The sequence below is a fragment of the Zea mays genome, chromosome 3 (assembly GCF_902167145.1).
Source record: "Zea mays cultivar B73 chromosome 3, Zm-B73-REFERENCE-NAM-5.0, whole genome shotgun sequence".
In the NCBI taxonomy this organism is placed as follows: domain Eukaryota; kingdom Viridiplantae; phylum Streptophyta; class Magnoliopsida; order Poales; family Poaceae; genus Zea; species Zea mays.
Window position 1 is genome coordinate 144,008,035 of NC_050098.1, and position 25,872 is coordinate 144,033,906.

Sequence of the window (25,872 nt, forward strand, 5' to 3'; positions counted from 1 at the left end):
CCAATAGAAAAACAAGAATGAAGAAGAAAGAAAACAAGAATGAAGAAGAAACGTCCCTCACAAATGTTCATAGAATTCCTGTGATTTTTCCGTTCCGTTGACAAAGAGCTCCGTTGCCATCCCTACCTCGCTCTCCGTTTCGGTATTGTCCAGTTGGAGCAGAAGCAAGCTGACACCGAAGTTCATGATTTGGGGCTTATTTGGTTGTGAGAGTGGTATAGTTGCCTGAGCCAGACATCATTACATGCCATCGATTCTGAGTATGTAGCGGCTAAAATGTTATGTTTGGAAGAGCTCCAACCAAACAAGCCTCTGCTTGACCAGAGTCCCGGCCCGTGCACACCCAACCCATCCAGCTCGGCCGAGACGAGCTCAAGTTCATCCAGACCACGAAGTGACGTCACTCAAGCTTCCCCGGGCCCGGCCCGGCCCGGCCCACCCAGTCATAGCCAACTACACGACACAACCTGCCTTCCTTGGTTCCTCCACCCCGTCCTCCCCTGTCCCGTCGCGTCAGCCACTCGCCGCGGCCAACTACCGCCGCCGCTGTTGCAGCCGCCCATCTGCTTCCATCGCGTCGCGGAGGCCGCTCGCTTCGCCGCCGCACGCTCCGCTCTTCCGGTGCCCTCCTCCGGGACCCTCGGCCACGCCGCGTCGCCTTAAACCCTAGATCTGCGCTCCCCGCCCCCGCGCTGGCCGCGGCCGCGTACTGACGCCGGCACGCTGCCGATCTCCATACGTCGCTCGATCCCAGGTGACGATCGGTTGCTTTCTGTGGACTGGGTACCGTGGTCACGCTGCTTAGTTCAGCTTAAAGCCTTAAACAACTGATCGAACCATCTCCACTGTTTTGAATCACCGCTGTTACCGATTAATGGCTTGATTGGTGCCGAGTTTTATTTGGATGGTGCTCGGCTTCCTACTTGGGCGCACGTGTGAGCCAGTGTTGCAGCGGTTGTAGAATGTTGACCTGATTCTCTAATTGGGATGCCAGTGTTGTAGACACAGACTTAGACTGATGTGCCTTTTGCGTTGAACTGCTCATTGAACTGATACCCCCGATTCCGTAGTTTAACTGGTTTGTTTGGATACACGTGTGATTTTTCTCTGCTGATAAATTTTAGGAAATGTTGTTTTTGGCATTGAGTGTTCTTATTAATATATGGGGGGCATAGTGTCTACCTTCCGTTATTTTGATTTCTCAGTTGCCGCGTTTCACACGAAGGGCAGTCATGCGTGTCACATGAAGGGTGGTCACATGATTTTGCAGCATAACACTACTACATGTTGGACCTTCTGTATCTATACACAAATTTTCCTATTAGATACTTGCTGAAACCATACTAGCTATTTTGTGATCTTAGTGCCCTTATGAAATATTTATCATTACTTTGTAGGTTTAGCTGCTTCGAATTTAGATAAGTTTCTTCCATGCATCGTGTTGGAAGTGCTGGTAACACGGCTGGCTCGACTCGACCGAGAAAGGAGAAGCGCTTCACATATGTGCTCAATGATGCTGATGATAAAAAGGTATGTTATATATTAAAATAAGCGACCGTTGTTAGCTCTTTCTGTGTTTTCCCTTTAAATCCAGCTGTTCCTAGGTCTTCTATATGCATTTGAAACAATCCATATTTCACTCAACGGTCTTGCTAATGCATTTATTTCTGTTTGTTTTTCAGCATTGTGCAGGAATCAATTGCATGGCTTATCTAAATGGTTCTACATTTAGTACAAGTGATTACCTTTTTAGCGGGAGTCGTGATGGTACCTTGAAAAGATGGGAATTAAATAATGGGGATGCAAGTTTCTCAGCAACTTTTGAGTCTCATGTTGATTGGGTATGCCTTTTTCTGTCTTCACTCAAGTAGACTTGATGTTTGAAACAGCAACCAGTGCTTGAACTATCCATTGCGTTTATAAATTTAGTATGTTTCTTTCAAATGTTCTCTCTGAATTAGGCCTATCACATCCATTCCTCCATCTATATATTTAACATGTTGTGTGAGGTCTACTATTTGGATCCAAAGCTTAGCACATTTGGTCTAGTGTCCAACTGTCCATGTATTTTACCGTCATAATTTTAATTGACATTTGAGTTCATTTTATTAACAGACAATTAGATTGATATATTCAAGTTGGTTTCCATAACATTTTGAGTTCATTTTATTAACAGACATTTAGATTGATATATGATATATCCAAGTTGGTTTCCATCATTTTCTGCCCCTTCTTATTTCCTTGTTTTTTTTTCTGTTCTTAGTTGTAATGTTTAAATCAGTGCACCACTAGCTTATTTTGACAAAAAGTTGACAGAAGGGCTGATGTCAAAGTCATGGTTTAAAAGGCGTCGCCTAGGCATCCAGGCGCCCAAATCTATTAGGTGTCGGCGTCGCCTTGGCTGAGATGGGCATGACGTCCGCCTAGGCGTGCTAGGCGTCCGTTTTGACCACCCGGCGTGCGCCTTATGCCTAGAGAAATCTGGCACGCGGCTGGCGGGACTTCCCTTTCTGGCGCGGGACTTCCCTTTCATGCACGGGAATAGAAAAGGAAGGGAGAAATTAGGGAAGAGGAGAGGTGTCCGTGACCGTGAGAAACTGAGAACAGCCGCACACACGTTCTTGAGGTTCGGCGGCGGCGCGTCCTTCAGATTCAGCGGCTTCGTGCCCTTGGCGGACGCTGAGGCTGCCATTGGCAGGCACTGAGGACCCAGGTGGGTGTGCAGCATTGGGCAGACACCGGCACAGGCAGACACCGGCATGGCCGCGTGGGCGGACATCGAGGCGGCCGGTACCCCTGCTTCTTCTCCTTTCCTCCACTGCTTCAATCTATACTGGTGTCTGCTTCAATCTCCCCTGGCCTGCTGCAATCTCCTGTCTCCTTTCAAGTCTTAACTCTTAACGCCCTGCTTCCTCTCCTCTTATCTCCCTGATCCATGCTTCTATAATCTGTGCAAAACTGTAGAGTGCTTCTATAGTTGGCTGTATGGCGTCGCCTAGGCGTCCAGGCGGTGGCTGAGCGCCTAGGCCCGCCTTACCGCCTTTTAAACCATGGTCAAAGCAGGACTGCAAATTATATTTTCTTTGGCATATTTGCTAGATGCTCTGTTTCTTTTTTAGAACAAAACAACGTAACATGGAAAGAAGAGTAGTCGAATGCTTTAGAATTAGTAGTTATCTGTGTCCTGATATGCCTGGAAATTTGGGAAGGTGGTGGCAGTGTATTTTAGATATAGCTCACTGGGAGTTTGAAACTAACACTTAATTTCTCTTTGTAAGCGGAATAGTAGTACGATTGGGTGTATTATATTGTTCAACCTTTTCTTTATTGTGCAGGTTAATGATGCCATTATAGTTGGAGAAAAGCTTGTTTCCTGTTCCTCAGACACCACAATAAAGGTTTGTTGTCTAACACTTTCTTCTCGTAAATAGTGATTGCTGAGTGCACGTCTTTGATTTCCTAACTTCACAGGTCTGGAATTGCTTCTCCGATGGTGCTTGTACCAGGACTTTCCGCCAGCATTCTGATTATGTGATTTGTCTTGCTGCTGCTGAGAAGAATGTAATATTATCCACACTTGTGCTTTTTTGTAGTACTTTTAGCTTTGTCATTTTTATTTTTACAGTTTTTTTTGTGCCTCTGAATTGTAGAGCAATATTGTAGCCTCTGGTGGTCTTGGTGGTGAGGTTTTTGTTTGGGACCTTGATGCTGCTCTTGCTCCTGTAGCCAAATCTGTGGACGCAAAAGAAGACGAGGTTCCTAATGGAAACTCAGGGCCTCCTTTGACAACATTGTGCAGTGTAAATTCTAGTAGCAATATTGCTTCCTCTAATAGTCAATCACATGGGTACAGTCCAATTGCTGCCAAAGGTCACAAAGATTCAGTTTACGCATTGGCTATGAATGATACAGGAACTCTTCTTCTCTCTGGTGGCACTGAAAAGGTATCACACTCTTCATCTAACAATATACAACTACAATAACAAACCCTTTTAGTCCCAAGCAACTTAGGCTAGAGTTGAAACCAATAGAAACCACAAGTCGAAGTTCAGGGCTTTAGGCACATGGATAGCTGTTTTCCATGCACTCCTATTCAAGTCTAAATTTTGGGTATATTCTATCCTTTCAAGTCTCCTTTCACTGCTACTTTCTATGTCAAATTCGGTCTTCCCCTGTCTCTCTTCCCATTACTGTCGCGCTTTATGATCTCACTACACATTGGTGCCTATAGAAGTCTCCGTTGGACATGTTCAAACAATCTCAACCGATGTTAGACACATTTTTCTTCAATTGGTGCTACCTCTGGCCTATCATGTATATCATCGTTCTGGACTCGATTCCTTGTATGGCCACAAGTCCAACGCGACATACACATTTTCGCAACACTTATCTGCTGAACATATTGTCTGTTTTTGGCAAATATTCTGCTCCATACAACGTAGCAGGTCTAATTGCCATCCTATAAAACTTGCCTTTTAGCTTTTGCGGCACCTTCTTGTCACATAGAATGCCAGATGCTTAACGCCACTTCATCCACCTTGCTTTGATTGTATGACTAACATCTTCATCAATATCCCCGTCTCTCTGTAGCATTGATCTTAAATACCTAAATGTATTCGTTCTGGGCACTACTTGACCCTTGATAACCGGGTTCCCAGATTGCTGGGGTCGAGGAATGGGAATGTGGTACATGGTACGATACTTAAAAAAGATTTTAACAGTACGATGACAAGATTGCCCGCGTACCTAGAACGAACAAGGAACATGGACAAGTTCGATGTTCCCGGTTTCTAAGACTTGACCTTCCTAACTAACATCTTCCTCATGTGTAGTAGTGCCGAAATCGCATCTCATATATTTGGTTTTAGTTCTACTGAGTCTAAAATCTTTGGACTCTAGAGCTTCTTACCACAACCACAAGTTATTCATCTAATAGTCTAAGAATCATTTTTTCTGTGATTAGGGACCAGCCAATAGGCAGTTCCAGTAGACCCCCCCACCAGCTGAATAACTACTTACTTTATTTGCAGGTTGTCCGGGTGTGGGATCCGAGGACAGGTTCAAAAAACATGAAATTGAGGGGGCACACTGACAATATCAGGGCCTTACTTGTTGATTCTACAGGGAGGTTGGTGTTTAGGAAATTTTCAAATGAGCTCTTTTAGATTCATCTGGGGTATGCTGTTCCTGTTTTTTGACGTCATTGTTTAAAAATTGAACCTCATCTTCCTTATTTTCACTCCACGCTTTGCTTTAATCTTGAATGTTTGAGTTTACATATGTAGGCATGAGTCATGACTTTACAATTGACAGTCGTAATACCAAGGCATTTGTGTTTCCTGGTTGTTTACAATTTAGGCCCTGTTTGGATGCCAAGTTTTTATGGAGTTTCAGAAAAAAAATACCATGGTTTTGTGAAACACCTAAGTTTTGGAGCGTCATGAAGTGTTGGATTTGGTTTTGAAAACTATAATGGTATTTCAAAAACTGTAGTCTTCTTGGAGTTTTAAAAACTCCACTAGATGCCTCTTGTTTCTAAACCTTGGTTTTGCACATCAATGCATCAATCAGTGTTATTAAAACTACGTTTAAACGTCAAAACTCTAATCAGAGATTGAAACCGTGTTTTGGCGTTCTAAACTGTAAAACACAGTTTCATGCGTTTTAGACCATTATCTACTTTTGGGCCCAGTCTGTTAGTTAATTTTGGGTCCAATCTGGCCCAGTCTCCACACGCTTGCCCTACTCCCCTACCCTGAAGCCCAATGACTAGTAGCACACTGCTCTGCTCTCTATCGTCACCGCCGCCTGAAGGTATTGTTGCCTTGTTCCTGTCGTCTGCTGCACCTGTGCGCCCTCTCCCTCCGCGCCGTGCCGCTCCTCTCCCTCCGCGCTGCCCTCTCTCTCCATGCCTCTGTTTGCTAGCAGCCGGTAGCCAGCACCCAGCAATCGACTCCTCTCATCCTCTCTGCTCTCTGTTTTGGTAAGCATCTAACCTCTCTTTCTTGGTATTTCACTTCATGTTATTGTCTGAAATTATGATATATTGGTATTTTTCCTATGCTGTTTAAACTACGTTTAAACAAAGTTTAAACGTTTAAAAGTCAAAACTTCACCCATGAGTGTTTGAATGTTTTATCGTTTCAATAACCTTGGCATCAATACTCTATATAAACTTATAAAGCACCAGTTTCAGTTGTCGTGCGTTTCCACGGTTCCACAGTTGTCGTGCGTCACCCTTTCTCTTCCCGCTTTATGCAAAAATAAGGTAAAATGGTGCACAAGTGGGGGTTCAAACCTTGGTTGTTGGCTCCATATTCATACCCACGCAACCAATAGAACATATATTTTTGTATTTTTTTAAAACAAAGTCTACCCATGTGAAATAGAAACCGCAGCAATGCACGGACATCTAACTAGTGGTTTCTGAAACCGCAGTTTCTTAATACCCACGGTCTCTCAATGCTACAGCCTCCAAACAGGCGCTTACTATTCATTCATAGAAAATTGAATTTCTATTATTTGTGCATGAAAGAGAAGTCTGTTTATGGCTGAGTTTACATATGTTGACTGTTGTAATACCAAGACATCTGTGTTTCCTGGCTGTTTACCATGATAGCACTCAGCTTGCCTGGTTTACTGCTTGCTCAGAAAGACTTTGGACTTCTATTATTTGTGCATGAAGAGACGTGTGTTTATGGTGTTATAGTTTTATTACTTTTTTCGTGGTCAGCAATCTTTTAGTGCAGTTCATGTAAGATAGTGTCTGCTCCAGAAACACTATTTGGTGTCAGTCAGCACTCAGAAAGAACTGTTTAATATCATCAATCAGTTCAAATGAGGAATTTAACCTTTTAGATTAACATGTTAATGTCAATGGTGACAGTAGTTTGCAGAGTCGATCTCTCTTGCTATCCAAGTTGTGTAATTTGCCGTGTTATCCACTTTCATGTTAGTGCAAATGAGTTGATGAGGAAATGGCTTGTACGCTTATGTGACACATTATATAACTATGATGGTTACAACAAAGTGGCGTACCTGGAAGCAGCAGTTTTGGATGGTCAAATTACTGATTTTCTGGATGATAACACTGAGTGATCTCTCTCACTGGCCTGGGTGTTGGGGTGTAAATCATGTCAGTTTTCGTCAAACCACTTACTAATCGTTTTTAACAATGTTTTCAGGTATTGCCTATCAGGATCATCTGATTCGATGATAAGGTAGACACACACTCCAACATGCCAACCATCTCCCTCGGTTCCATACTTCCATGTGCTTAGCATAAATGTGCTGTGGTTAGTTTGGTGTCATAGGTGCACATTTTTATATTCTTTGCAGACTATGGGATCTAGGACAACAGCGTTGTGTTCATTCTTATGCTGTGCATACTGATTCAGTTTGGGCGCTTGCAACCACTCATTCGTTTGGTCATGTCTACAGTGGTGGAAGAGACCAATCTGTGAGTTTAATTATTTTGTTGCATTATTGAATAGTCATTTTACTTGTTTCTGAACTTACTATGTATTATCTGTATTGCAGGTATACCTAACAGACTTATCCACAAGAGAGAGTGTTTTACTTTGCACAAATGAATGCCCTATTCTACAGTTGTCTCTGCAAGATGACACAATATGGGTGGCAACAACTGATTCTTCTGTATATGGATGGCCAGCTGAAGGGCTCACACCCCAAAAGGTTTTCCAAAAGGGTGGCTCATTCTTAGCTGGGAATTTGTCATTCTCAAGGGCAAGAGCTTCTTTAGAAGGATCAGCACCTGTAAGCATGATGGCTATCTTCTTTTGTCAAATTATATTTCTTTTTTGACTTTTGAGGACACTGCATGACGTGCCATGATTTTGGGTTTCTGCAGAGACACCATAAAGTTACTCTGTTTAGTAGTAGTTATGAAACACACAGACCATAATATGGGTCTGTTGTGATGTGAATAGTTGACACCATACTCGCAGGCGTAGAAGTTAACTTAAACTTGTTAATTTTTGAAAGTATTAACTGTAACAGAAATAAGCTAAGCTTGAGAATTGAGATTTTGCCAAGTGCCCATTAGGTCTTTATTCTCAGTCTAGTATTCTGGTGATTAACAGTTTCACTTCTAACTTCTTAACCTACTTCTATACTATTCAGCCATTGCCCTCTAGTGTAATTTTAATTAATGGTAATCAATAAGGGCTTGCGATCTTTTCCATTTAGGTCCCTGTATACAAAGAGCCATCTTTTGTCGTCCCAGGGGTTCCAGCAATAGTTCAACATGAAATAATGAATAATAGAAGGCATGTACTGACAAAGGTGAGATTTCTTTTACTTATCTTTTATTACTAAACTGCAAGGAGTGGCATATTGATGTGTGCACTCATATCCTTTAATTCAGGATACCACTGGTTCAGTCAAATTGTGGGAGATCACCCGGGGTGCTGTTATTGAAGACTTTGGCAAGGTTATTTGTTTCTCAATTTCGTAGATGTTTTTCCCTTGGATATATATCTGCTATTTGTATCCCGTTTTTGTAATGACACTGGTTCTTACTTGATGACCTTTCGAACTAACAAGATGTTTGTAGAATGCTAAACTGATTCGTTTTGATTATGCAGGTTTCATTTGAGGATAAGAAAAAGGAGTTGTTTGAGATGGTATTATTGAAATGTCATGATTTCAGAGTTTTATTTAAAAAATCGCTACCCATGTACTGTTTAATTTATCAATTGATTATTAGGTAAGCATACCTGCTTGGTTCACCATGGATGCTCGATTAGGATGCTTGTCTGTCCACCTGGATACTCCACAATGCTTTTCTGCAGAAATATATGCAGTTGATCTAAATGTTTCTGGAGCACAAGAAGATCTCAAGGTTTGTACTTTGTACAGCAACATATCATTATGTGTACTGGTTACATCTGTTTTCACACTTCTGTCTATAGAATTTTGTTGAGACTTCGAATTCTGTTGTTAAGACTTAAGAGCGTAGGTAAGATCCTTTGTCTGTTGATGGAAATTTAATTCTTATTTTCTGAATAGTATTTATGACACATCAATAACATGCATTTTGGCAAAATTATGGTTGCTGCTACCAACAGTTCAATGAAGTGAGATACTGAGTGTACCCAATGTCATCTTCTGAATGGTTCTCCCAATAATTGTGCAGATTAATTTGGCTCATGATACCCTTTGTGGCTTGCTAGTTCATTGGAGTAAAAGAAAGCAGAAATCTAGTTCGCATGGCTTGCCTAATGGTGATAGTTCAATAGGGAAAGATGTTCCGTCAAAAGACTCGCACCGATCAAGAACTGAGGTGGATGACACAACTGAAAACCACACAACTCATGTGCTCCCATCATTTGAGTTTTCTACAGTTTCACCTCCATCAATTATCACAGAAGGTTCTAGTGGAGGGCCTTGGAGAAAGAGAATTACTGATTTGGATGGAACCGAAGGTGATCTACCTTGGTGGTGTGTGGACTGTGTTACTCACAATCGATATCCAAAGGAAAATACAAAGTAAATGTTCAATACATTTCTCTAATTTCTTAGATGATATTTTCCCCTTGATATATGATATAGCTTAGACTTTGTTGTCTGGGAGAGATAACTTGGAACGTGATAGCACCCTTTTATTTTCTAAATCTGAAGTTAATGTGGTTTTATATGTCTTCAAACACTTAAGTTAGGGAGAGCTTTCATTTCATAATGTTTTTATCTGCCTCAAAGACATTGAACTTCTATTTTTTGATGAATTATTCATCCTTGAGTTCTGGTAAATATATATTACCTTATTCAGTCCTGCTAATTTTTCTCCTGCACTATACCTTTATGCGGAGAATCACATGCAGACTGGCCCTAGAACTTTGTGTAGCCGAAACAGTTGGATACTGAACTACTGAAAAACATGTGTGCACAAATACATGCATTAGCATCCAATATGGTCTTGTTTATGCTCAACTGAAGATGAGGAAGACCTGAGATACAGAAGATTAATGATGTTCCCTGGCCCTTGCTATACACATATCAATATAGGGTGCCATATGTAACCATTGCTTTCATGGATTATTTCTTCTGACGTCTATTTTTCTTCATATAATGCAGGTGTGGCTTTTATTTACATCCTGCTGAAGGTTCGCCTGCGCCAAACATAACTCAAGGGAAGCTTAGTGCTCCACGGATATTACGAATTCACAAGGTAAGAGTTCTCAAAATTACTGTGTAAGAGAACACAACACCATGTTTAAGTTGTTCGCCCTGACCTATTAGGCCGAGCATATATAGGGTAGAATATTGCCATCAAGATTACAACATGTTAGGGAGTCCAACTTGGGTACAACTACCTTAACCGACACAATGGTTAGTAAGGCGTCGGCTAAAGCGGTAAAGTGGGCCTGGACCGGTAAGGCGTCCTGGTGCCTTACTCTCGGGCAAGGCGAGGCATGGCGGCGGCGCGCAGGTGTTGGGAGAGGCGCGGCGGTGGCGCGCAGGGCGCTGGGAGGGCATGGCGACGGCACGCAGGGAGAGGCGTGGCGGCGGTGCGCAGGGAGAGGGAGAGAGGAGAGCTGCGGGAGAGGAAGAGAGAGGAGAGCCGTGCGGGGGAGAGGGAGAGAGGCGAGCGCTGAGAGGCGAGCGGCGAGACTGGGAGAGAGGAGAGGCAGTTAGGGTTAACCTAAGTGTTGGGCTGGTTGGTCTTGTGGGCTTTTTTTCTTTTTCTTTGTATCTCTGTTTGTGGGTTTTTTTCTTTTTCCCCATTTCTCTCTTATACAAGGCTTTACGATGGTGCTAGCTTACTTATTAAGTATGAATTAGTGATACATATATAATATTTGGTCTAATTTTTTATATTTATCTAAATAGTTAAGGTGTCGCCTCGTCTTACGCTTTATCGTACACGCTTTATCGCCTAAAAGATAAGCTACTATCTCTAGGACAGATCAAACCTGATTCTATCCTATTTTTTAATTAGAGTCGGTTAATGTCTTCCTCTATTATAGAACAACCGTGTGGACCCCTGATATGATATGATATGGCACAATGGCAGTAGTTTGATATACAAGCACATTCTATTCTAACATATTGATCCACAACAAATGCAAGATATCATCAAATGGTTAATCCTCTAGACCTCTAGCCACAACATATGATAAAAGCAGTTGTTGGAAATGGATGGTAGAACCAGTTTTTTTTTGGTGGTGTGGAGGAGGATTGTGTGTCAGTAAATGAGGTAAAAGAAACTTTTGTTAGAACATCTCCAACAGTCCAACAAGAAATCCTATATTTGAGTCCTAAAAATTAAAATAGGATCTGATTTGAAGTGCTTAGGGCACAAAAACATTTGCAGCTCCAACAACTGAGTCCTATATCATGTTATTAGGAAATAGATTAGGAAATAAAAGGTTAAGAATAGTGTACAAAATGAGGATAGGACTCCAACATATGGGGTACTATATTTAGAACCCGAGAGTACGAGTCCTATGATTATTTGATGATTTTTTGTGAAATAGCCCCCTCCCTCCCTGTTGGAGTAGGTTTTTGGTGTTAAGTCCTATACAACCCGATTTATGACTTATGTTGGAGATGCTCTTATTGTATAGTCACCTTGAAGGCTTCAATACTCCCGTGAAGTTTACAGCTATTCCATTTCGTTGTACAGGTTGCTAACTATGTGGTTGAGAAACTCGTTCTTGACAAACCATTGGATGGAGGCTCTGATAGTACGTTTGTTATGGGATTGAGTTCTGCTCAATCACAGCTCTCACAGCTAGATAGTTCTTCGCGGCTTGGACTAAAGCCATGGCAAAAAACAAAGCCATGTATTGAGGTATTGTGCAATAACCAGGCAAGTCTCTGACTATAGCTATTGCATTCTATACTTAGACACATTTTTACCTACATTATAAGTAAATGGAATAATACTCTGGTCCCTGTTTCCGAAGGAAAAAAATGCAAAACATGCATTGCCATAAGAGTTCCGATTGATGTTTTTCTCCATTTATTTTCGACCTTTGTTAATTGTTTGCTCCCATCAATAGATTCCTATGATTATGGTGCTACTTTTAGCTCTCCATGTTTTCAAAGTTAGCTGCTATGTAGAGACACCTTTTGACCAGAATCCAAATCCTTGGCTGGTCAAACTCCTTAGTTATTTTAGTATATTCTGCCATATGCTCGTTGAAAAATGTCTTCTGTTTAGGTTTTCAGTAAATTATGCCATATGCTCGTTAAAAAATATCTTCTATTCCAGTATAAGCTAATAGTTAATAGAGATAGTCATGGAACTGTATTTAAATGTAAATAATATGCACTATAGAAATGTATCTGCAGTAAGTTATCCTTGTCTTCAGGACCTTATGCTTATTTCATGCTCTTTCCCTATCATTCTAGATTTATTTATGTGCCTGTATTACAAAACAAGTTGCTGCATAGTCTGTCTTTTGCTGTTGCACTGAAGTGTGTCCTCTGTGGCTCAGGTTCTATCACCAGATATGAGTTTGGCTACAGTGCGAACATATATATGGAAGAAGCCGGAAGATTTGATTCTTCATTATAGAGTGGTCCAATCGAGATGATCACGGCTTCAGATGTACATGCTCACATGGTTCTCCAGATATGTCCCAGCATGTCCGCACCTTTAGATGGTGTGGTTGAAGATGCCTTTGGCTTAGAGAGGAAGCATCATCTTCACAGAGGAAATATTTTGCTCTTGCTCCGCCCTCCCCCCGGTAGCTGTTCCCAGAATCGACTTGTTCGCTTCTCTGTAAAGTTCCTGACCTTGCCCTGGTAGTAAGATGTATCATAGCACAGGTATAAGGCTCTCTGCTGGCTGCCGAGCTTGTAAATGTAGAAGATTAGGTGCTTAATAAAAGATCGAAAGGATATGTTTTTTCTTTCGTTTTTCTTTGACAGCATTTGTAAGAAAAAAAAAGAGGCTGACGCTCGGCCCAGATCGTGGCGCTCCGACGTCGATTATTGGATTTAACCCCGCCGATCCCCTTGGAGGTGTTTGGTTGAGACCAGGGTAAGAGGTGGACGGGAACCCGGGAACAATAAAGCTGTTTTTGGGACATGTTGATGTCGGGAGCTACTTTACCTCTCATCCTTCAACAATTGTTCTATATACTCTATAGGGCTATTTTAGTTTTTTTTGTTTTTTGCTAGCGAGAAATCAGAAATAAATGATTGCTTTGTTTTGATAATCAAAGCTGTTGGATCATGGTCTCATGGATGTGTCCCCTCCCCACTGATAATCTGATATACATTTTGATCTGGACGGTGTGTGATTCGGTGGCAGCTAGGACAGCGTGTCGCATTGGGGTGGCCTGAGTAGCTTCTGACTCGATGACACATCAGCCTGGCCGCACGCGTCAGGTGTCACCGTTACTGACAGCAGCGAGCTCAGTATATATGCCTCGCAGGCAGACGACGGCACACCGTCGTCTTCTTTTTTCCTTGGCCACGGTTGGGTGCACCAACCCAGGATCCAGTCCCCTCCTCCAGCATTTCAGTGGCTGTGTTTGCCGCGGCCGCAAGGCACAGCAGAAACGAAAGCACGTCAGTCTTGAGTAAACTCGGCCGGCACGGGCCGCCGGATCTCGATCACTCACGCAGTCCGACACGACACACCGGCAGGCATATTCCCCGTCCAAATCAATCAAGCACAGTGTGGCTATGACACGGAGCATGTTCTCGCCATGTGCCTGGCCCCGAGGCGGTGTCCGGTAAAGCGCCTGCCGCCATCATCACCGCCGCGGATCCTCCATCCGAGTATCCGACTGACCGCGTCCGGATCCACCCGCCCTCTCCCACTCTCCCTGGCTCGATCGGCGCGGCGGGTCCCGAGACGCCCGGCCCGGCGCCACCTCCCTGCCGCGACGGGTACCCTGGAGGAACCGTTAAGGCCACCGTAGACCATACGAGGAAAAGATAGGTAGACACTAAAATTATTTCTGTTTTTATATTTTTTCTTGAAAATTTAATCGATAATAATAACTCTGGAAATGGAAACAGTAACGTTAATTTAAAAACAAAAATTCGTCACGGAAAATACACTGTATTAAAGTCGAAATCTAGAATACAATCCGTAAAATTATAATGTGTACCCTCAATTAACTTCACAAATTTATGTAAGTCGTACATCCACATAAAATTTTAGTAATAATATATAAGTATTCATAAAGAATCAAAGCATATCTCATATAGCATTAAAGCAACATCTCATAAATACAAGTGACAAACACTGTGCACACACATATATATACTTAGAAACTTACAATGCAATACCTTATAAAAAAACTATCCGATTGAAAATACATTGATAACCATAAAAACCATAAAACAATATCACACATCCAACTATGGTGTATAAAACTGGCCATGTAACTTGACCCATCATAATATAAATAATAATTTGAAAAACATTTTAATACAAGGTAAGAGGTCGCAATAAATATAACACAATATAATATAGCAATAAAAAAATCATTATCATGTATTCAAATAAAAGCAACAGAAAGTCTAGTAGCATAAGACTATAAAATCAAAATGTCTATGATGACACGACACTTGCATTCTAATTGTACTCCTACTTGATATAATCAACGTCGTTGGTTTCCTCGTAGTCCTTATCAATTTTCGTGTAATTTATGAATATATGTATCCAGAGTTATAATTGGTAAGAAACTATAGATAAGATTTATAGAGCTTGTTCGCTGCGGCTTGCTGCGGCTGCAATCCGGCTGCGGCTGCGGCTTTTACAGTATTTTTCTCTCTATGGATTGCAGCTGCAGCAATCCAAACAGCTGCAACAGTGTCGGCTTGTAGCCAGCCGAACACGCCCATAAATGTTTTAAACAACTCTAAACAACATACCTTGATTTTAGGAGAATCAATTAAATTGGTTTCGTGCTTTTCTAAGTTAAGATGAAATTATTATGAATTTACAAAGATCAGTTTAAATTCAATAATTTTCTAAAAAAATATTAAATTCGTTACCGACGGTAAAACGCCAAATAAATACAATATTATTTGGAAACGGTCAGAAAATACCAACACCGTTTCTGTTTTCTATTTCCGATCGTTTTTACCGATTTTGTTAGATAACCGTTTTTGGTTTCTGTGTAGCCCTAAATTTCTTTGAACTTTTAAAAATGATTACCGATACATATGTGCGCTAGTATTAGGTCAACTAAATTGGTCGCATAGTCTAGTTTGAATTCAAAATTTTTCACGGGCTCGCCAGACAGGGACGTGTCTAGGGAGTTGCCCAGCCAGCCGAAAAAAGATACAAAAAAGGACACCTTTGTTTCTTGTTTTTTCTGTCTTTTTTCTCGGTTTGACTTGTGACCCAACCGTCTAGTATCGGTACAATATTACTCGTACGTAGGCTCGTAGCCTAGCACTGTCGCCATCAGCTGGGACCAGACACGTCAGCATGTGGAGGCCTGGGCCCGCCGGCAATATGGGCCTACGGACGGAGACTCCGGAGACGCTGTCAGCCGGGACCGTTGACCATTGACTGTTACCCGGCTCCAGCTGCAAGGCCTACCACCGGGCCGGGCCGGAAAGCGAAAGCTCATGCTACGGAGTCCGCTTTCCGGTAGAGGACACCGTGACGAAGGGAGCAGAGAAGCCGGAGCGAGAGAGCTGCGGCTGACAGGCGGGCCCGAAGTACCCTGTCCCGCTCTAATCCACTTGTACCTGTACAGCTACGGGCCATAATCGCGCCCGCCTCCCGCATTAATTCCCGTCCACTCCCTCGGCCGCACGTGCCGTGAGGCGACCTCACGTGGCTGACCGATGGGACCAAGTCGTGCCGAAAGATGCTGCTCCTCGGGCCCCGCTGCGCCACCTGGCAGTGAGGGCGAGCCGGACATTAAAATCCCCGCACCCACTTGACCTCTTCCTCCTCTCTCGCCTGCTCCACCCCCGCCACCACACCGCTTTGCCGCTCCGATCTCCGCACGCTCCGGCGAGAGGGGCCCACTGGACAGCCAGCTCAGTACCCTCCTACGGCGACGCTGTCGCACGCGCCACCATTAGGTGTCACCCGTCCTTGCGCCGCCGCACGCATCCCAACGCAGCCGGACCCCACGGCAGCCGCCGCCGCTGCGGCGAAGGCCCAGCCCAGGCCACGCGCGTCATCCTCGCGCCGAACGACGCAAGGTGGAGCGGCGGTCCACTCCCCGCGCGCGCTTCGCCTCCGCTGCACTGAAACCGTGCCCTGCTGGTGCGAGTGTCCGGATGCTACCAAATCCTAGGGCCGGGCATCGACTGACTGACTGAGTGAGTAAGGGAGGGAGGGAGGGAGGAGCCAGGGCCTCGCCGCCCGCTGAACGAGGGAGTGATGCGGCGCGGAAGCTCGGCCGCATGAGGTGCCTCGTCGGCGGCGGCGTCCAGGACAGCCCGCGTGCAGCGGCCAAGAGGGTGTCGCCGGCGTCGTGGCGGCTGGACACCGCCGCGGCGGAGGCGGAGACGGGCGCGGGGGGAGCGGCGGCTAAGGGGCCGAGGGTCTGCTTCAGGCCGCCGGATGTGATGGAGACGGTGCACGAGGTGGCCATTTACATCCACCGCTTCCACAACCTCGATCTGTTCCAGCAAGGGTGAGAATTGCTCGTTTTTCTGTAATATAAATATGCATTTTTTTTTCTGGCAAAACTTTTCTCGGGTTTAGTTTCTTAAAGGAGAGCATGTTTTTAGATAGAACATTTAAAAGTCCGAGTGCTTTGACGGAAATGGTACGACCGCTACGCAATTCTAGGCTAAGTGTTTGCATTTTCTCGAGCATTTCAGCATTCCTTTCCTTGGCTTTCTCGTTCAGTCGGTTGTCTCTAGTCATTCCTTCTTACTGCTGAGGAATTCTGATGTTGCCCATGATTTTGTTCCCCTCAGAGGCTCAGACCCTCACTGCAACTTTGTCTTTGTCCGTGAGTTATGTGCAGACAATTCTCACTGATGCCGCATGTGGAGCCTTTTTTGTCACTTGTCTGTGAAGTGTAAACATTTACCATTTATTTTTCTTCTTGTGAGATGAATTTTTGGATTATGCGCAGATGGTATCAGATGAAGATTAGTGCACTGTGGGAGGAAGGTGGCAACAGAACACCGGCTTCGCCTGCCAGGGTCGTGCAATATGAAGGTGTGCATGGTGCATCTCTCTTGGTACTGAATAGCATGATTTGATCTTCTGGTCCCATATCCATCATTTTCAAGATGTGCTTGCATTGGAAGGGAATGTTTAGACTTTAGATTAGTACATGTGCTAGCATGCAGTTGGTAACTGCTTGATTGTTGTCTGTAGTAGTACCAGATCCTATCTGGACTATATGATACCGATAATAGAAACTACCTATTTACACGGGGGGTGTAAGTTACAAATTTTCACATCTTTGTTTCCATCTAATTCTACTTTGCTAACATCAAGAAGTTTGTTGCGTAGCCGGATATGGAACACAACTGTCCAAGCGTGTCATAAATAAGTATCCCCTTGTTTCTATACTTGCTATGTGTTACTTAGAGCATATCGAACAATCTATGTATAGATGTTTATCAAACAATCTATGTATAAATGTTTATATCCTTTCAGTGTCACCTCCAGTAGTCAAATTGTGCAAGCTCAAGGATACATTTCCCTTTCATTTTAATAGTGATGATAAACTACTGAAATGTTAAAACACAACTAAAGTATGACCATGAGGGAGCTCCTATAAACATTTTGCTATAGTGCTTATGGAGAATGTGGACACATTTCACTAGATCATCGGTTCAACTTGTATGACAATGTTGTAGCTATTGTCTTTCTGCCCTCTCCAGATGTGTTTATTTATATTGCTTTGTTGTTAATTAAATAAGTATCTCAGGGAATTTTAGTTGCTGTTGGTCATGAGATTCTTTTTTTATGTCCTCTGTAGCTGTCAGCCTTTTAGCTAATAGATAATGACATTGGTAGGTGGATTGTGCAGCTTCTGATGTTGGTGGAGACGATGCATTAGGCATTTGGAAAATAGATGATATTGATAATAGCTTCCACACACAGCCGTTCCGGATCAAGTATGCCAGACAAGATATCTATCTGTCGGTTATGGTGTCTTTCAACATATTCAACAGTGAAGAGGAGGTTGGCATTTTGACATACCACCTTTGTAATTGAGTTGACATTACTGTAACCTTATTACAGTCTGTTATATTTGTTTAAGGGTCCAGCAGCTTCAGATGTGATGATGAAGTTTGAGCTGATATATGCCCCAACACTAGACAATGGGTGAGTAGACATTTTACCACTTGTGCTGTCACTTCGAAGGCTTTCTGCATACTTCAGTGCACGTTTATGTATAAATTTCATTTCGCAATACCGATGATGTTTTTGCTTTTCTGAGTTCTAGGTCTGAGCTTCATGCTTCTAGTGCCACATCTTCAGCAGCTGTGCACGAATTTAGGATCCCACACAGAGCACTTCTGGGTCTACACTCATACTGTCCTGTTCACTTTGATGCGTTCCACTCTGTGCTTGTTGATCTGACATTGCACATAGTGTACCTGAAAGCTGGTGCAGCTAAATCATCACTGAAGGTACACAGGTTTGTGAAACTTTAGCTTTAATGTTCTTTGAAACTGGCGGTTTAATGCATGCTTGTTTGACGTTTTAACTACCTACTAACAACTTGGATAATGTGAACAACCTGTCATGTCCATATAAAACTGTACATTGGGATTATTGGCTCAAAGCTAGTGCTATTCCAGATCTAAGCACTTGGAGTTGAATGCACAAATAAAAAAAATTTGAACACCCCCGGCACAACTCTTTAGGGATGAGCTGGAAACATGTACTAACTGCAGGAATGTTACTCCGAAGGCCTGTTTGGCAACAATGTTTCTCAAAACCATGGTTTTACAATACTATACTTTGCAATCGCATGACAATACCGTAGTTTTGGCCAGCTAAAAAAATACCATAGTTTTGAGAAACATTGTTTGAATACACCGTGGTATTAGGCAAAAGCTAGCAATGTCATAAAAACTTTGGGTTAGAGTGAAGTTTTCAATGCTCCAAAAATACCATGGTATGTAGAATACCATGGTTTTGAAAACATAGTTTTTAGGAACGCAACCAAACATCTTGTAGCATAAAATACTATGGTATTACTAAAAACCATGGTTTTGACTATAAAAAATACTTTACTTCAAAACAGGCCTTGAACCTTTTTAAGAATCTTGCAATACACAGGAATTGTTTGAAATTATTGTGTGAGATCATACTCGACAAGTTCAATTTACCTCTTAATTTAGTTTTTTTTGTTTCTCGAAACTGCAGAGAGCTCCATTTCTTTGTATTAACTATTAAGAATTGAGTCATCAGTCAGAGATTTTATTAGCTTATTTGCTAGAGTAGCTATTTTTATTATGATCGGTGATCATCTACTCCCTCCTTTTTCCAAATTATGAACTGTTTTAAATTTTGTTCCTAACTCAAACTCGTCTAGCTTTGACTGAGTTTATAGAAAATTATGTTAACATCCAAAATATCAAGTAAATGCACTATCAAAATATATTTCGTGGTGTATCTAAATTTTAATGAATATAGTTTGATGTTGTAGTTTTTTGTGCATTTTCTATAAACTTAGTCAAAGTTAGAGAAATTTGACTTTGGAAAAGCTAAAACAAATTAAAATTTAGAACGGAGGGGCATTGATTGTCATGTTTTTATTCTCTTTTGTTGAATGTTTGAGTAAAGTGGCATTTTATCTGCAGGTACCAGAGCAAGGTTTACGTCCTACATCATATCACATTGTTAAGGCATTATTAACTTCTAGAAAAATGTTGCTTGAAGAACTGAACAAAATCAGTGGTGCTATTGGTAAGACAGTAGAGGATTTAGATGTTGCTGACTTGAATCTTGGTAAATATGAGTCATTTAATCCATCAAAATCTTGGCTACCGAATTCTAGTAAAGTGTTCCCCGAAACTGGCAAAGGTGTGGGACAGTTGGCTGGAATTTTACATGACTTCTTGGAGGTATGCTTCATTTTATGCTTACGATCACCATGGAATATAGTAACGACAAAAGCTGTGGATTCAAAATGTTTTACATCTGGCTTCTGCAGAGACCCAACGATATGGTTAATGGTACAGATGATTCTTTATTGTATACTCTTCCCCATGAAGAGCTGTTTGAACTGTTTCTAACTCTGAGTGGACAGCTTTCACTTCTATGGAATGCATTCTTGAAATTTCATAGGCAAGTGTTCTATTGATTTTATCATGTATTTAAAGCGGTTGTACATGCTATGTTTCCCATGTCCAACAGTGTTCTCTTGATCTATTCAGGCTAAATAAAACAAAGATATTGGACTACTTGCACGATGCTTGGGCTATTGGCAGGAAGGCAGAATGGTCAATATGGACTATTCACTCGAAAATTGAGATCCCTCATCGCTATCTGCAGAGTATGAGTGATGACTCACCCCACCGTTATTCTCTTAGAGTTTCTGGCTCAAGGAAGTTCCATGATGACGTAATTTCTCTCGCCAAGTTCTTTCATAACTAGTATTTTATCACTCCTATCTCTATTTAATAGTCTATATATGTGCACAGCATGTACAGAGCTCTGCTTCACGGGCGGAACTACACAGGAAAAGCATAGCACAAATGAAGGTTTGATAATTCTGTTCTTTAAGAAATAGTTGAGTGCAAAACTTGCCTCTGAAACATGTATTGATTTGAAGCATTTTGCAGATTAATCCACATTATGTTCAAGATATGCATATATATGGTGATCCTTCACGTGTTCCTGTTGTTCTTATAGAACAACATGTCATGGTTGTTCCACAGCATAGTTCCAGCAAGGATATGGCTTCAAATGTTTCTGAACAAAAGGATACTATTGTGGTACCGAAACTACAAGGAGAGCCTCTGGTACCCAAAAGTAGTGCTGGTAAAAAAAGTGGACGCATATTGAGAGCTGTCATTTTTGTGCATGGATTTCAGGCAAGCTCCATTCGTCTCTTTTATGTTTGATCTGAGTTAAAAGTAATACTTATCTGAACCTTACACTCATTTAAATAAACAGGGTCACCATCTGGATTTACGTCTTGTTAGAAACCAATGGCTTCTATTGGATCCTGGAGCTGACTGCCTGATGTCTGAGGCTAATGAAGATAAAACATCTGGAGATTTTAAAGAAATGGGTAGCAGGTTGGCTGGGGAGGTAGTTGCCTTCCTGAAGAAGAAAATGGATAAGCTTTCGAGATATGGAGGCTGCAAAGAGCTGAAGTTAAGTTTCGTAGGTCATTCCATTGGAAACGTCATCATTAGAAGTGCCCTGGCAGGTCTCTTTCAACTTTCCTAACAAATACTTGAAGAATCTGATAGATATATTGCTGATTTTTTTGCCCCATCTTAACAGAACCTGCATTGCAACCATACTTGAAGAACCTTTACACTTACATGTCAATATCAGGGCCTCACTTGGGTTACTGGTACAGTTCAAATTCTTTGTTCAATTCTGGACTCTGGCTGCTGAAAAAGCTCAAGGGTGCGCAATGCATCCATCAACTCACTTTCAGTGATGATCAAGACCCCCAGAATACATACTTTTATAAGCTTTGCAAGGTACAAAATCTCTGCCCTGGCCCTGGACTAACTTGGGCCATTCAACTTGTTGCTGGTTTCTGCCAGTTTTTTTTTTAATATCAAGCTGAATTTATCATACAGTTGAAAACGTTGGAGAACTTCCAAAATATCATATTGCTGTCATCACCACAGGTTATTCCCTTTCCTCATCTCTAATAGCAATTTACTTGCGTGTGGAATTTGTTTTGCTGCAATAAATAACTGGGACTCTATAGTCCTTATAGCAGCATGTCATGACTTGTGAGCTATGCCCTATGCACACCTTTGTGTTCTTCCAGGATGGCTACGTACCATATCATTCAGCGAGAATCGAGCTCTGCCCAGCTGCATCATCGGACACGTCAAAGAAGGGCCAAGTCTTCACAGAAATGCTGAACAACTGCTTGGACCAGATCCGCACGCCCTCGTCCGACACCCGGACATTCATGCGCTGCGACGTGAATTTCGACCAGTCCAACCAAGGGCGAAGCCTGAACACCATGATTGGCAGAGCGGCCCACATCGAGTTCCTGGAAACCGACCTCTACGCCAAGTTCATCATGTGGTCCTTTCCCGACCTGTTCCGATGACGACGACGACACCGCTCGTCTTTGTAATACTGGCACATACCAAACCAATAACGCACACTACCCAGTACTGACCAGGCAAGGAATACTAAAGCTCGCTCCACCAGAACCCAACACCGAGACAGGCAGGAAGCACTGTGAAGGTCCTAGAAGCAATGGTTTTTCCAGCTTGCTAGATCCTATTCTGTATAAGTAGTTGATTCTTTTTCATTTCATTCATAGTGCTGTAGATTGCACCCTTGCTGTGAAAATTTATAATCCTTGTCGTCTGTTGTACCTTACACTTCAGTTTAGGATGTGCTGACAATCAGTGAGCTTATTATGTCCAAATAAGCTCTCTTTTTTTAACGTTTGATTTTTAGTCACCTTCGTTCTTGTGGTGCTGTAAATCCTGCAACATGCTTTGTACATGCAGACGATCACCCTGTCTGATACTAGATCCGGATGGTCCTGCCGTCCAGGTCCAGGGTGTTGTTTCAGTGTTTCTGTTTGACGAAACTGCTGTAGGAATATATAAATAATATTTTTTTGGTTCTGGCATCCTGCCGTTGGTGGACCTGCATCAGCATCTGCTTCTAGAACTGTTCCCTCATGCCGTCCTTGTCTGTTTGTTATGCTCGTGCGAGTGCTGCCGTATGTGTGTGACAGACATGCTGGCTTTTCCGGTGGCAGCTGAGACCACCATGACCTGGCGTGTCTGGCTGGTGTTGATGTTGGCTGCACGTCTGAACCCTTGTCCAGAAGAGAACAGCAATTCTGGTCTGGTATATGCAGTTGACCGTTGAAAAAACAGTGCTGGTTGATCTTTTTTTTTCCTCAGCACCGGGTCAAGGGCTCAAGGCGACGAACAGTGGGAGCCTGGTCATCGTGCCGCCGACCTCCGGTGACTTTGGTGATGTGACAGCGAGCTGGTGCCCTGTCTGTCTGTCGCCGCCAGCGGAAACGTGACGCGGGGGACGGGGGACCGCGGGTCATGTGACCAACAGTAGCAGCCGGCCGGCCGGTCCGGGGATGAGGAGGAGAGCGACGGCATGTTGCGGTTGCTGCAGCACCAGCTAGGCGAGAGCGTACCGCTGCTGAACAGAGCTTGCCCTCTGCTCTGACCAAGAACAGTTCTGCAAGGGTCACCGTCACCGCCACCGGAGGCGACAGCTCACGGCAGTGACGGGCATCACGGGTTCTCTCCGTACATGGTGACGGTGGATTTTCCAGGCTCGTTTGAACAAAACTCACAAGGAAGACCACCTTTCCTCAGTTTCTGCTAACTACAGATGTCAAATCTAGCAGAAACGAGGTTACCAGGCGATAAACGTAAAGATAAGTCTGCAAATCTGCTCATGCCTCATGGCAAATTTTCAAATTCAAATCACACAGAACATGCGTGAACAGCGTGCAATTATTCAGAAGAAAGAGGAATATATGACAGAGATCACGTGTCTCAAGTGATCATGGAAGGAAACTCTAGAGAACAAGAACACAATATTCTGTTACCATTCTTTGCAGAGCAACTTCCAAAATACAATCTTTGCAACGCAAAACGTGCCAACCATCTCAAACTTGTTGCCGGCAAAGGATCACATTTCTGAACGATGTTATAGAACTTTAGAATAATTTATTAATCAAGAAAGAAAACTAGATCCAAGATCACATTTCTGGACGATCTTATATAACTCTAGAACATAACAAGTTAAATCATTAATTGGCCACCATGGATGCACGGCTAACAAAAATTTGATAAAAATATATATATACCAAATGCAGCATAAAAAAACATGGGAACTAAGCAGCCATCTTTACAGCAAGGATGGCTGCATTCAAATCACTTCTTTACAAGAAGATACACATAATATATATGACCAGAAAAAAAATTTGAGCAAACCAAGAAGCAAGAAAAGCTACCTAGGGTCGCCACATTGCCCAAATGAAGTCAGAATCTCGATCAGCGGGCGAGCGGGGCGAATCAGTCGGCGTTGTGCATGGATGAATCGAGGCCATCGACACGGCTGCGCACAATGCGGTGGAACACCTCGCGCAGCAGCCTTTCCAGCGGCTCCAGGCCGTCCCTCATGGCTTCACACACGGCAGCGAGCTCCGCGGCAGCCTCCCGCACGTCGGCCTCCCTGTCGCCGAAGAGCGGGATCGGGGCTGCGTCGATCGCCTCGGCGAGCCTCTGCGTGGACCTCTCGAGCGAATGGATCTCCTTGAGCAGGCCACAGGAATGGCGCCTGTCCTTGCGCTTGCCCTCCTCGGTGAGGCGTTCTTGCAGGGTGAGGAGGGGCGGCGCCCACGGGAACGTGGCGCGCGGCGGCGCGCCCGGCAGGTGATGGGCCTGTAGCGCGTTGCCGCGGTCCGGGCACGGGACGGCGACGACGAGCGCCCACGCGGTGAGGTGCAGCACGCAGCCCATGGAGTAGACGGGGGCGGCGAGGCCCGGCTCGTGCGCGCGCGGCGCGGCCAGGCCGGCCCCAATGGCCTGCAGCTGGCGCGCGGCGGACCAGGTGCGGGACACGCTCCAGGAGAGGGAGCGGAAGTGGGAGGCTGAGGCTGAGGCGCTGGCGCTGGCGCCGGCGCTGCGCGACGGGGAGGCGCGCGCGCGGCCGAAGGAGCGGTTGCGGTGGGAGGACAGGAAGGAGGCGACGCCGCCGGCGCCGGACGCGGCGGTGTCGTCGACGAGGAGCGCGGCGACGTCGGTGAGCGCCTTGCGCGCGCGGCGGAGCTGGCCCTCGTGGACCTCCCCCGGCGCCCGCAGCGCGGAGGCGGCGATGTCGGCGAGCCGCTCCCAGCGGCGCACCTGGTCAACACCGTCGCGCGCGGCGTTGCAGACGTCGAGCGCCTTGACGGCGCGCTCGTGGAACTCGGCGACCGTCTTCTCGGCCGCCGCGGGCAGCGCCCCAGCACGGCGGCGCGCCTGGGCGACGAAGACGCGGAACTCCTCCTGGCACAGCACGAAGGCCTCGAGCAGGCGGCGGATCCACGCGGCGGAGAGGAACTCCTCGCCCGCCCCGGCGGTGGCGTCGCTACCACCGACCCCGGCCTCCGCCGCGGGCAGAAGCTCCGCGAGCGTCGACGCCACGTGGCGCTGGAACGCCTCGAGGTCGGCCTCCTCGCCCGACGGCATGGCGGTGGGGTCCCTGCGCAGCGAGAGCAGCGAGCGTCCGAAGGAGAAGGGCGAGGGAGATGAGCTCTGGTGGTCCGTCACCGGCATCGCCCGGCCTCCGGCGATCCTTCTCGCCGCCGGTCCGGAGCGGATCTCGTCTCTCTCGCCTGGTCGAGCGAGCGAGCGGGCTTCAAGGCTGTCGGGTGCGCGCCCGCTATTGGCGTGGCGTTGGCGATGGGCGGATGGGGATTGGTAGCGGACCGCTTTTATATGAGCACGAGAGATTAGGGATGAATAGTTATATTAAGCGAGATAATAATTAGTTAATTTTAGGAGAAGAGACAGACGTGACCGCGTGATGCTTGCAAATGGAAGGGGGACTGCTTCTGCTTTGCTTGTTTATTTAAGGGGTGTTTGTGATGACTCTAGTTTCTATCTTCAGTGTGAAGTGTGATTTATAATATTAAATATTTTAATCTAAATAATAAATAAATAACTTATCTAAATGTAAACTCATAACTTTAGTTTCACGATTTTCTGAAGCATCTAATGTTTAATGACATGCTTTACTAACTCCACCAAATTTTCTGA

The 25,872-nt window shown here is 44.3% G+C and overlaps 3 protein-coding genes across 8 annotated transcripts; 2 read left to right on the forward strand and 1 right to left on the reverse strand.

The window, feature by feature from the left end:
- The first annotated feature begins 296 nt into the window (after window positions 1-296).
- LOC103650664 (WD repeat-containing protein 48) lies at window positions 297-13,215 on the forward strand. 4 transcript variants are annotated; one of them, XR_002268095.3, is made up of 19 exons: window positions 297-754; window positions 1,398-1,530; window positions 1,683-1,841; window positions 3,336-3,398; window positions 3,472-3,561; window positions 3,651-3,944; window positions 5,031-5,128; window positions 7,185-7,220; window positions 7,339-7,459; window positions 7,540-7,776; window positions 8,209-8,304; window positions 8,387-8,452; window positions 8,607-8,645; window positions 8,729-8,863; window positions 9,158-9,304; window positions 9,390-9,510; window positions 10,096-10,189; window positions 11,648-11,833; window positions 12,465-13,215. XR_002268095.3 is itself a non-coding variant. In XM_008676221.3 (18 exons), the coding sequence occupies exons 2-18, from the start codon at window positions 1,432-1,434 to the stop codon at window positions 12,561-12,563; spliced, it is 2,265 nt and encodes a 754-aa protein (XP_008674443.1). In that variant the 5' UTR covers window positions 297-754; window positions 1,398-1,431; the 3' UTR covers window positions 12,564-13,215. The 4 variants fall into 4 exon arrangements, 2 of the variants coding, with proteins under 2 accessions (XP_008674443.1, XP_008674444.1); XR_004857203.1 differs by having other exon boundaries at window positions 11,648-11,815; XM_008676221.3 differs by having other exon boundaries at window positions 9,158-9,510.
- A 2,742-nt stretch (window positions 13,216-15,957) lies between these two features.
- Window positions 15,958-22,719, forward strand: LOC103650665 (protein FAM135B). Of its 3 annotated transcripts, none has more exons than XM_008676223.3 (14): window positions 15,958-16,592; window positions 17,043-17,128; window positions 17,952-18,106; window positions 18,186-18,250; window positions 18,372-18,558; window positions 19,738-20,001; window positions 20,091-20,224; window positions 20,314-20,500; window positions 20,581-20,640; window positions 20,722-20,973; window positions 21,056-21,314; window positions 21,392-21,597; window positions 21,700-21,750; window positions 21,897-22,719. In XM_008676223.3, exons 1-14 carry the CDS (start codon window positions 16,360-16,362, stop codon window positions 22,185-22,187), a joined length of 2,430 nt encoding a protein of 809 aa, XP_008674445.1. In that variant the 5' UTR covers window positions 15,958-16,359; the 3' UTR covers window positions 22,188-22,719. The 3 variants fall into 3 exon arrangements, with proteins under 3 accessions (XP_008674445.1, XP_020405916.1, XP_008674446.1); XM_020550327.1 differs by having other exon boundaries at window positions 16,345-16,592; window positions 17,043-17,151; window positions 17,939-18,106; XM_008676224.4 differs by having other exon boundaries at window positions 16,482-16,592; window positions 17,939-18,106.
- A 1,207-nt stretch (window positions 22,720-23,926) lies between these two features.
- On the reverse strand, window positions 23,927-25,513 carry LOC103650666 (uncharacterized). The gene has a single exon (NM_001323634.1). It carries the CDS (start codon window positions 25,387-25,389, stop codon window positions 24,145-24,147), a length of 1,245 nt encoding a protein of 414 aa, NP_001310563.1. The 5' UTR covers window positions 25,390-25,513; the 3' UTR covers window positions 23,927-24,144.
- Window positions 25,514-25,872: the final 359 nt, after the last annotated feature.